The following is a 12,725-nucleotide window of genomic DNA, read 5'->3' on the forward strand; positions in this document are numbered from 1 at the left end:
TCGACAGCTTAGTAGCTTCATAGAGAGCGCTCTCGATAAAGAAAATATTAAGTTTTCATTTGCTCCTCCTGCTGCTCCACATTTTGGTGGTATTTATGAACGCGGAATTCATTGTGTAAAGGAACATATTGTTCGTATAGTCGGGGCTCAAATTTTGACCTACGAAAAATTTTATACCGTTTTGACTTTAATTGAATCCATCTTAAACTCACGCCCTCTCACCCCATTAACTAATGATGTTGAAGATCTCAATGCTTTGACCCCAGGACATTTCCTGACTCTTGAACCCTTGACCTCTTTATCTGTGCCTGATTTATCGGAGGTATCCTTCAATCGTTTGTCCAGATGGCAGTTGTTACAACGCATCCATAGAGATTTTTGGGCTCGATGGCGAAAGGAATATTTGCACACCTTGCAACAAAAGTCCAAATGGTTAGATTCTGGCTTTGTACCTAAAATCGGTGCCTTAGTTGTTTTAAAGGAGGATAATTTGGCTCCGTGTAAATGGCCTCTCGCGCGTCTTGTTGAATTGCATGAGGGTAAATACGGTGTAGCTCTAGTGGCTACCGTGCGTACGATCACCGAAACCTTAAAACGGCCTCTTGTCTGAATCTGTCCCTTGCCGATAGATGAAGATTAGATGGTCAGCATTTTTTACTGATTTTGTTTTGTTTGGCTTTTATCAATAGAACCACGACGAAACCACCATTTTAATTTTAATTTTTTTTATTTTAGTTTAAGATTTAGATAGGAATTGTTTGTATTAATTATTGTTTCTTGTTGTTTAAGTAGTGATAGTATTTAGAATTCGTTTTGTTTTTCAAGACCTTATGGCCTTTAAAGGGGGGAGAATGTTTAAATTCAAATATAGTTGTGTGAACTAATCAAAACATTTGTCCTCCCTGTATTCCTACGATCATTATAAGTACCGCCATCGGGCTCGTGGAATGCGTCCCGTTACCACAAGAGCACCAGTCGTTAAGAAGAACAGACGCACCCGCTAGTGCATCGATGCATTCATATTGAATTCGTTTTGTTCGTTGTTTCGTAAAGTATAAGTGCGAATCATGGTAATTAGCAGTAAGTTCTTCACCTAGTTTTACCTCAACCTTTAAATTGTTTTTTGATTGTTTATTGCAACCATGTAAATTTTGATAATTATTTGCACCTATGAGTAAAATTTCATTTATCTCGCCAGAGTTATCGAAGGAATAGTTCGTGTTAATTTAATTACTATTAATTCGTAATAGTACATTTGTTTGTTAATTCCCCACAAACCCCATGCTCTAGTGATTAGAGTTTTTCTTAATTCTTAGTTCTCACTAGTCAAGTGTTATTGACCAATTTTAGTAGATCAAAAAAAGTGGAATAAAAAGTGTAGTGAGAACCTATCATTCAATAAAGTTTATCTACTTTGTAGTAGATCAAAAAAAGTTTGAACCGAGCAAACTTTTCTTGTTTAAGTGGAGAGTCATCCTGAATTGTTTACAAATTTAAGCTTGTCTTGAAACGTGTGAACTAAGCAGTCAACTTTTGTTGACTGTGTTAAGTACATTTTTTTAAGTGACCGTGGTGCACCAGCGTTAGGTTACATTAAATAATTAGGTGTTATTGAAAGTTATTAACTATAAAAAATAGTTCAAAACAATGACTCCTGGGTAATCTGAAAGTATTATGATATAATTTTTGAAGCTGTATCAGAAGCATGATTGTCTGTGGGACCACCAGAAGGATAACTATAGAAATAGAGATGCACGAGAAGATGCTTTGGGTTGTATTGTCAAGGAAATGGATATTCCTTCTATTACAATTGCTGATATACAAAACATAATTAAGATTATTAGAACGATGTATAAAAAAGAACATTCATTAGTTTGCAAATTAATCCATATTGGAATGGTAAGAGATGAATTTTACGTGCCAAAGTTGTTTTGGTATAAAAGGGTGGATATGTTTTTAAATGGCGTTACAAATACTAGCAATACCCCATTAAATTTAGAAAGTATACTTTTATTTTTTGTTTAAATATTTTTTCATTAACTTTTAAGTATTATTTACATCGTCGTGTATCATATTCAGTTCTTAAAGCTCATCTCCATGTTTGTTGTTCATAACGCACAGTAGATGCTAATGTTGTTTAGCTGCGACTTCCTAAATTAACGTGCAAATTTATCAAACCATTCGCGTTAGTACTTTGTGTTCTCCAAGAACCTGGTATAATACACTTGGTATTTAAATCTTCAGTGCCAATAAAGCCTTTTGATGTATATTTAACTTATTTTTAACCAATTATGTAATGCTAAATCTGCTTTAACGATTAGGTCCACCTTGATAATTCTAACCGCCATAGATCGTTTAAGCACTCTGAATCTAGAAACTTAAATTTAAAATGCATTTTTAACAATGCGACGAGCTGTTTATAAGCGATAAGTAAAGATTTTCGGTTTTCTAGATAAATGAGTATTTCTTCCAAAGGATTTTAAAAACACCATAGTTTAGAGCGGAAGTAAAGACAAAATGTGAAGAAAAAAGAAAGCCTTTTTACAATACAGAACACCACAAATACAACAGGCATACAACCACTATAAACGAATCAGAAATGAAACGAATACCAACACCAACACCAGAGGTGACGACAAACGAAGAAATAAATATTGAGGAGGAAGAGGTAAAGGAAGCATTAAGGAAATTAAAAAATAGAAAATAATAAAATAAAAAATAGAATACCGAACGAACTCCTAAAGTACGGAGGACCAGATCTGACCAAACAACTATTAAAACTAATCCAAAAATTAATAAAACAAAACAGAATTCCTCATTCCCAAAGGGAGACAAATCGGACCCGGAAAATTACAGAGGAATTAATTTATTAAATACAACACTAAAATTAACAACCAAAGTGATAACAAATAAACTGAATTAAATTATAACACTAGCAGAAGAACAACAAGGTTTTAGGTCGGGAAGATTATGCACCGACGCTATATTTATGAGGCAAGTGCAAGAGAAATCATTAGAATACAACAAACCGGCATATCTATGTTTTGTGGACCTTAAGAAGGCATTTGACCGGGTCAAATTAAAAGACGTTATCCCCTTACTGTACCCAAGAGAGATACCTCTAGGAATAATCAAAACGATCGAAAAATATCTACCAAAACAACACAATAAAAGTAAAAGTAGAAGAAGAACTAACAGACCCTATTGAAGCGGGCAATGGGATAAGACAGGGAGATTCCCTGAGTCCTCTATTGTTTAACCTGATTATGGATGAAATAATAAAAAAAGTAAGAACTAAAAAAGGATACCAAATGGGAGAAAAACAACTTAAAATATTCTGCTATGCCGACGACGCAATACTACTCTCTCAAAGTGAAGATGATTTACAACGTATATTGCACCAATTTAATATAACCGCCAGAAAATTTGACATGTTAATTTCCCCAAAAAAAGACAAAATGCAAAGTTACAGCATCAAATTTACTAATATCTAAATTGGAGCTGGAAGGTCAGATAATAGAACAAGTGATGGAGTTTAAATATCTAGGCATCACATTATCTAGCTACGGAAAGCTGGAAACCGAAGTGGAAGATCAAGTTAATAGAGCAAATAGAGCCGCAGGCTGCCTGAATGAAACAATATGGAGAAATAAAAATATCGGGAAAGGAACGAAAGGCAGAATTTACAAAACAGTCATCAGACCAATAATGACATATGCGACAGAAACAGCAGAGATGAAATCACTTACAAAAATTGATGGTAAGACACTATGGGACAGAGCTAGAAGTACAGATCATATAAGCCGAATGACAACGAATAGAGTAGTGAAGATACGGTTCCCCAATAGGAAGACGATCAGTAGAAAGACCACGAAAACGATGGCACGACAACTTACTGAAGGCACATTAAAAACCAGACAGTCATGTCTATATAGAAAGCAGAAGAAGAAGAAGAAGATTTTAAAATATAGGGTCTTAGGGAAAAGCATCGTCAGATACAAACACTTGCCTTTTGGAAAATGTAACATATTTCTAACATTTGTTAATGCTGTATTCAAAGATAATTTTGCAAAAACAGCAGCATCATTTGCTCGTCCATTTGTGCCTACATCAAAATAGCCAAAGCAATAGTTTGCGTCAACGCACGCAAACAAAATTACGGTGTATATGCCTTTGTTATTAAAGTACTTTAATCCACTGTGAGGGGCATTTCGTAATACTATATGTTTTCCATCTAATGCACCATAACAGTTAGTACAATTCTATCGAAAGTAATACTCCCTTTGCATTGTCTCCCATTGTTCTTCATTTTGTGGCACCTGCCAAAAAATGTTTTTCACATTTTGCTGCAAATTTAATTCACTTTAAACTAAATGAAAAATTTAATAAATTATTTTAGAATTCACAAAATGATGAAGCTGAAAGTGAAACCATCGAAAACGCAGAGGAAACCTAAATAGAAAATGTGTTTCCTGCATCAACGTCTGCATCTATTACTACTGGCAATGATAAAGCCTAAAAAGAAGCGATACAAGTAGAAAGCTCAAAAACTGCCAATCCCTCAACTATAAAGCAATCAAAGGCAGCAAATGTCTTTCGTACTCCTCAGAATCGCAAACTGAAAATGGCAGAAAATGAAGATATTTCAAATATAAGCGCAGAAATTAATAAACTTGATGAGTTAGTGAAAAAAAATAAATGTAATGTTAATGATGAATTCGACATATTTGTCAAGCATATCGCTATCCAGCTGAGACATATGCCTCTATACGATGCAATAATCTGCTAGGAACCAATTAAAAGTATAGTACGACAAAAGCTATAGCAACTCTTATCAGTGAGACAGCCCGAGTATCGTACAATTCTATCACATGGGGGTTTATCTTCTGACTACTTTTATCGTACAACTCCATCACCGGCGTTTTCACCTTCTGACTATCATTCATCTTCATCACCAGCGCTATTAAACAACATGGAACCAGAACAATCCTTGTCTTCATTTTCAAATGAATCATGCAACAGATAAGTATAGTACAGATTCGGAGAAGATTCACAGGAGTCGTTTGATATACTTACTGCAGCTCTCAAAGGTGTCTTCGACTTAGAATAGAATAAATTTAATATTACCTACTTTTTGTCATAAAATTTTTATACTTACTTTAATAAAGTCTTGTAACTCATTGTATATTGCTGTACACACTTCTCTCAGAAACTTTGAAATAGTATTTTACGGTACTCGGTATATGGAAGCAAGGGTTGCAAATTAATCTCCTGTAGCTACATATCTTAAAGAAACTTGCAGCTTTAATCTTGGCGAGATTGCTTGTCGCATCACTGTATTCTGTCCTTAGCAGCTCCTCAAATTTTTCTTCAGACATTTTTAAATTTCTATACACTTCTTTATCCTCTAATGCTAGCTAGCTCCTTCAACAAAGTTACTAATGCTTCCGGTCTATTTCTTAGAATCCACTGCCTCCTCCAAAAACGACGTTTTTTACGACTTTTGTTCATATTATTAACAATTCTTCTAAGTTCTTCTTGTAACAAGACAGCAACACATTGTATACATTCACGCACAACCGCAGTCGACGCTATTTTACATTGAACTGCTGATTCAGTTTCAATTAATTAATGTGAACAAAAATGAATTCATTATATTCAACTTTTGTTGATCAACTAAAATTGGTTGACTAAACTTGACTTATAAGAACGTGCCTTTAATGAAAATTTTAGCAATCAACCAGTTTTAATTTAAAAAATGTCGATAATATATTACTCTACCTACTTTACCTTCGTGAGTGGTGAACTTGTAAGACAAAATAGTTTTTACATTTTATGAACGTACTCTTAATAATGTTAGATTGAATGTTGTAAAATACTGCAATCTTAATTAACTAGATTTTATAAAGTGCAACAAATCTGTAATTTTAGGGATAATTTCTTATTTTGTTTTAGATTTTTCCTACTGAATTGGAAAGCAGGCCAGAATTTAACGAATTTAAAGAATGGTTGCATACGTTTGAACTATATCGAGGAAAGAAAACTGGAGAAGATGCTGAAGATGACAGCAGAGTTGTAGGTTATTTTAAGGTAAAAAATAATTAGTAATAGGGAGAATACTGTTTTTTAACTTGAATTCACGAAAGTAAAGAATTAACACAAATAATGATATATTCCCTTTAACCAAAACATATTAAGTAAATATGTTATGTTCTACAAAATAATGCAATTGAACATAAAATTGTCACCTTTGTTTTGAGTGCTAAGTTTTAAAAAAAATATTGTATATATTTTTTAATAAACTGTTTTGTGGACAGGACATCTATTGGTAATTTTTGTTCTATTGCTTGATGTTTTCTTGTTCTACTAACTTTACCCTGTATTAAAAAAACAGGACCTCATTCTACATCTTTAATCAGTTTATATATCTTTGCATGTACGTTATGCAGCAATAGTGCATCGACGAACGGTATGTTTATGTAAAAAATATCAGTATAGCTGGTTGATTAATTGAAGTGGTAAATATAAAATAAAATATATGATTTCAAATAATAAAAAATTGATTGACATAACTCATAAATTATTATTAATTCCAGAAGAGAATTCCCGACGACCGACGGGAAGAGAAGAATTCTTCGACGCTAAACTATAGATGCGCTCAACGGAAGACGTTGGTTTCTTCGTACTTAGAAAACACGAAAACAGCATATTAATATCAGTAAAAGGTTTCTCTACAAGAGAACCTTCTTTAACCATAAAATTAAGAGAAAGATATTGTTTAAAAATCTACTAGTTTAATCAAGTATAAATGATAACAACTAAAGGATACAAAAGCACACTTTATCATAATGTGTGGTGACTCAATGGTAAAACGGGTAGAAGGCAGATGGGACAAAAATATCATTGGCAAATTTGGTCTGGAAAATGGGAACGAGCGCAGTGAAACTTTACCTACTTAGTTTCCTGTTGGAAAAAAATCTCAAATCTATTCCAAATAGACAGCTTCTTCTACAAAAAAGATCATTGGAGATGGACGTGGCAAGGCCCGAATGGAAAAACTACGAAAGAGATCGATTTTATGATCACCGACAAGAGGCAAATCTTAAAAGATGTTACAGTCCTGAACCAGTTTTCAACACGTGGCGAAAACAGAATGGTAAAAGCATCGATAGAAATAGATCTTGGGAAAGAGAGATACCGCATGATCAAAAAGAAGTCTATACCTACCCGGACATAGCCTAATAATATAAATGCATTTGAAGAACACGTCAACAGCACCCTCGAAAGCATTAGAAGACAGACCCAAATGTCATTACCTTAAATAACATTATAATAGAAGCTATAGAGGAAAGGCAGAAGATACACTTCCCAAGAAATCATGTAAACGAAAGAATAAGTCCCCAAACATAATTAATGGAATAGAGGAAAAAAATAATAAAAGCAAAGAACATCATGAAATTAGAGAGATAAGTAAAAGAACTGATTGAAAACATAAATCTCCGCAAATAAAGTGTACTGTTGGGAGATTTTAATGCTTGGACATATACCACTTAATCCAATTCTGCGAACAGCACTCTCTGAAAGTCATAAATGTACTCTACCATCATAAAAAATATACATAAGTATACCTGGGTCCATCCAACGAGAAACACCAAGTCAATTATAATTTATGTTACAACAAAACATATATATTAGGATACATTAGAAATATATGTGAAAGTGAAGAGTCTCTAAGTTCTAAGAGAAGAAAATTGACAAATGGCAAAAAAAATAATGGCGTTAAAAGATATATATATATATATATATATATATATATATATATATATATATATATATATATACGGCTTTCGCCGTATTCTCGTTTTCCTCCGCCAATCCTCCCGGTCCAAGGCATGCACCTTCTCCAAACCTCTCAATTCCATCGCTCTTCTAATTCCTTCATTTCATGAGCGTTTAGGTCTACCTCTTTTTCTTCTTCCAGGGGCTTCAATCTGTGAAGTTTTTGGGGCCAACGTTCGTCGGGCATTCTCAATAGGTGTCCAAACCATTTTAAACCTCTTCTTTCTATTCTGTCAATGATCTTTTCTGTACATTCATGCTATTTCTTATAGATTCGTTAGTCTTCCTTTTTAGCCTTGATGTTCTGGCACTTCTTCTCAAATAATACATTTCAACTGCCAACAATCTTCTCTTCAGGTCTGCATTAATTCATTAATTGTCCATACTTCAGAGCCATAGCAAACAACTGATTCAACCATGGTTTGCCCTATTCTTTTTTTGTTCCTTTTGGAAATGTTGCGATCCCACCATAAGGATTTCAGACATCCTACAATTTACGTCCCTGATTAATTCGGTGTTTATTTTCGGTTTCTCCCAAGCCTTTCTTATCAATGAGTGCACCTAAATATTTAAATTTTTCCACTTATTTGATTTCCACGTCCTCGTCTAACAACACTTCAAACCTTGCATCTGAATTGGTAACTAAATATTCCGTTTTCTTCATGCTGACTTGTAACCCCGATTTTACATATTCTTGGAATTAAAAGATACAGATGAAAATACATTACCAACAGAGATCAATTACTAAGGATAGTACAAGAATTGTATACAGACTTATACAGAAATCGACAAAACCATTATAAGCAACTAACAACTATCGGTACTCTAAATTGATCGCAAATATATACAATAATGCATCCACGACCGTAAGACTACACAAAGATACAAACTGTATAAAAATCAAAAGGGAAATCAGACAAGGATACACGTTATCTCCCAAACTCTTTACGGCAGTTCTGGAATATGCTTTCAAAAAATTGGAGTGGGTATTGAAAGAGGTACATTGGACTTAAAGAGATTGGAACTATGCTTACTGAGTTAAATGCCGTCTGTATTGAAGTTGGTTTAAACATAAATCTTGGAAAGATACATACATGACAAGTCTGGTATCAAGTGAAATCCAAAAATCGACTACAACTAAATAGGAATAATTCATAAATATAAATACTTAGGTCATGAAATCCAAATTGCCAGGTACAACCAAATATGCGGCAACCTATATTTATTTAACAGCTTTATAGAAACTGAACAGATTTCTGGCAAAATGAAAAAACTGCATACAAAAGCTATACTTCTCGACTTTAAAAAGCATTTTGATTTTTGTCGATAGGACACTCTGATTAAAAGATATCAAAATTTTACCGTCTTGATATTTTTGTTCAAAATTATTTCAGCTATAATTCTTATTTGAAACATTTTACTACCTATAGCCTCTTGGTAAATCCGTGTTTTCCATGGATTTCCAATCCATGGGGTTTTAAGGAGAAGCTCGGGGGTAGCAGTGGGAAACTTTTTGCATCTTTTTTGAGGTCTCAAAATTGACATTCCCAGCAAAAGTCAGCTTGTTCTTCTCATTTTTAGAGATAAATCTCTGACGACTGCACTACTTGTAATATCCATTATTTTTAACTGATTTATTAATATTAACTCTTTATTTTTTATTTTCTACCATTATCGAGATTAATACTCGTAATAAAGTACTCACCTTTTGAAACTTTTAAAGATGTAATAAAATTAACGAAATATTGAAATTTGTTCATAGCAACTCATTCGTTATTTTAGGGGGCTATAAAAGTCTATAAATGGCCTTTGCCCAAAGATATAGAAGACAAAACGATAATGGGATTTGATCCCCAATTTGGACTGTTCCAAGGATTGCCTTCTAACGATCCGATACGCGTATTAGTACGAGTGTATATAGTGAAAGCTAACGATCTACATCCAATGGATTTAAATGGCAAAGCAGATCCGTATGTTGTGCTACAACTAGGATCTAAGAGAATAAGTGATAAGGAAAACTATATTTCGAAGCAGTTAAATCCTGTTTTTGGAAAGTAAGTACTATCTTTCTACTTCTTCTTTTTTTTTTCATATATTAAACAATGCATGTTACAGAACTCATCGTCGTTTTTTTTGGCATTCTACGCTTCTTCTTTCTGGATATCAATGTTTAAAAACTTTTAGCGGGAGTCTTCTTTTATCCATGTTTTGAATGTGTTTATGTAGACTATTTGTGTACCGTATATATTTTTTCTTTTGTTTCTTAACCTTGTGCTGATTTTTGTTTAAAAGTGTTACTTTAATGATATGTCATAACACCCTTCTTAAGTACATAAAATTTCTTGTTTGTTTAAAACATTAAAATTTAATGCATTAAAAACTATTATTTCTATCTTGTTTGTAAGCTGGAATATTCCTTTTTATAGTTTATCTTGTTTCAGCAATTAATATCAAGTTGTCCGCATAAGAGATAATTGAAGATGATCTCTTTATCAAGATAAATTTCCGTGCTCATATTTTGTTTTCTATTCCCGCATTATGTTGCCTACATGTATATTGAAAAGATTTAATTAAGATCTATTCTTATTTTGGTGTTAAGGTAGAAGCACCTAATTGTATTTATATGATGTCTTGGGTAGCGCCTCTTTTCGATAACGATCCTCAGAGCATTTCTTTTAGTGTTATCATATGACTTTTCTTAGTCTACGAAAGAAATGTAAGTCTCCATTAAATTTTCAGAACTTTTGCGATATTTCTTATCCGATTATTTATAAATCTTATGTACATTTTGTATATGCTATCGAGAAGTTTACTTCGCTGTAATTTGTAACCTTTTTTAATCTTATCCTTTTTCTAACCTAACCTTTTTCATTTTTTTTTTCTGCTACCACATCTTTCCTCCATCACATATTATTAAGTCTAGTAGTCTTAAATATCAATTAATTTTTGGAAGCATAATTGTTCATAATATTTAACATCATATTTTTTTTCTTTTATATATAGATCTACCAAACCTAAATATAAAAAGCGACATTTTATTATGTTTAAAAGAAAGTTAATTTGAAAATATTAAATATTTACTCCTCTTTGTTCTTTTCACTCTATAGGTGTGCCGGTTTTCTGAAATTCGGTTCACAGACGTGCAGAATACAGTTTTTTGCTTTATCATAGATTTCTTTATAATTTTTACTTATTATTTTTCTGTTTATATTTTATTAAACCTACATTACCTTTATCATTAAGTTTCTTAAATCTTTGTAGGTATATACATGTATTTTTGACACATGTTATTGTGTCACATAAGTTCTTCTACTATTCATCAATAAAAGTTTCTTTTTCCCTTATTTTTTCTTTTAAATAGTATTCATATGTATTTTTTATTTGTCTCTTTATTTATTTACTGCTTTGTTAATTTTTTTAATCTTTTTATCTTAAATGATTCTTTTAAACTAAAAACCAATACATTTTTATTTGTAAAGCTTTTAAAAATGTATCCCATCCATAAAAAGCTAAAGAAATAGTATACGCTGTGGCTTTTAATTTTTACTCTAAAGCTTATTTTTTCATTAGTAAATGTTAAGATTTTTTTTAAGTTTTATAATTAGTTTTATAATTTTATAATTAGTTTTATAATTAGTTTTAAGGAAAGATTTAGTCCTTTCGTAACATTGCCCCCCTTTCGATACGAAAATATCACGATACTGCCGAAGAAATTCCCTTTTCTCCATCTGATTTAGAGACTGTCCCACAACTGCAACCATTTGGTCGAATTTGTCATTGGAGTTATATGATGTTGTCGCCTGACGGATTATGGATGTCACAGATACACAAGTGCCTACTTTTGTCTCTTTCTTGATGGTCACTGGGTAGTCATTGACATTGATAAGTCTCACAGGAATTTCTTTAGCCGAAGTCACCAATTCCTTTCCAATTATGATTCCACGGTCAACCTCATCGTCATGGTTCCAAGGCTCCATCATAACAGGTGTCCCTTCGTTCACTGTATTTTCTTTAATGGCTGCTTGCACGGTGTTGTCATCATGTGAATGAAGAAATTTCTTCTCGTTGCCTACTTTAATTACCTTATTCTTAAAATCCAATTGGAATCCATGCATATTCATTATGTCCGTTCCTAATATAACATCCTCTTCGATGTCAGCAACTATAACAGTATGAACGAACTTTTCTGCTTCAATTTCCAATTGTACCTGGATTTTTCCATGAATGTTGGCATTTTCACCTGTAGCGGTCCGAAGTCGCAACCTCGTTGGTAACAGTTTCTTACGGCTGTTTATAACTGTCGGGCGTATAATGGTTCTGGTCGCTCCGGTGTCCACCAACAACGTATGCCTTTTACCATTTATTTCTCCATCTACATATACACTATCTTCACGACATTTTAAAGAAGCTATTAGTATGAGAGGGTCTTTGGAAAAGTTCCGGGTCGAACCTGCCCCCCTAAGGCTGACTCGTTCTAGTTTTCTTGATTGTGAGTTTCTTGATTTTATGGTCTTCGTTTTCTTGTATGTCATACTTTTCATCATATTAACGAGCTGGTCAAGTTTATCTTCATCTCCTTCCTCTTTTACAGTCCTAACTTTACTGTAACCGCCAGAGGCCTGCGTAGCTGACACGTATTCGAGGGAGGCGGATAAGACATCAACCAGCGTCTTATGACGAGCTAATCGCAGTGTTCTCTGCATTTCATGATCACGAAGACCATCAATAAATGTTGGAACGGCCAATTTTTCCATCATGTCTTCGGGAGCTGTTGGATAAGCATATCGTACTAATCTGGCAATATCTACCTCATATTCTTAAAGAGCCTCATCTTTCTTCTGTCTTCGATTTTTAAGCTGTGACTGATATACATGCTCCAAATGTTC

The 12,725-nt window shown here is 33.2% G+C and overlaps 1 protein-coding gene and 1 pseudogene across 1 annotated transcript in view; both read left to right on the forward strand.

Moving 5' to 3' along the window:
• The window catches only part of LOC140448876 (otoferlin-like), a 576,219-nt gene that overhangs the window by 541,267 nt on the left and 22,227 nt on the right, over positions 1-12,725 (forward strand). The window contains exons 24-25 of the mRNA XM_072542001.1: positions 5,956-6,090; positions 9,622-9,893. Coding sequence (XP_072398102.1) covers positions 5,956-6,090; positions 9,622-9,893 — 407 coding nt within the window. The remainder of the gene's footprint in view (positions 1-5,955; positions 6,091-9,621; positions 9,894-12,725) is intronic.
• Positions 1,789-5,110, forward strand: LOC140448219 (uncharacterized; annotated as a pseudogene).

This window comes from Diabrotica undecimpunctata, chromosome 8 (assembly GCF_040954645.1).
Source record: "Diabrotica undecimpunctata isolate CICGRU chromosome 8, icDiaUnde3, whole genome shotgun sequence".
Taxonomy (NCBI): Eukaryota; Metazoa; Arthropoda; class Insecta; order Coleoptera; family Chrysomelidae; genus Diabrotica; species Diabrotica undecimpunctata.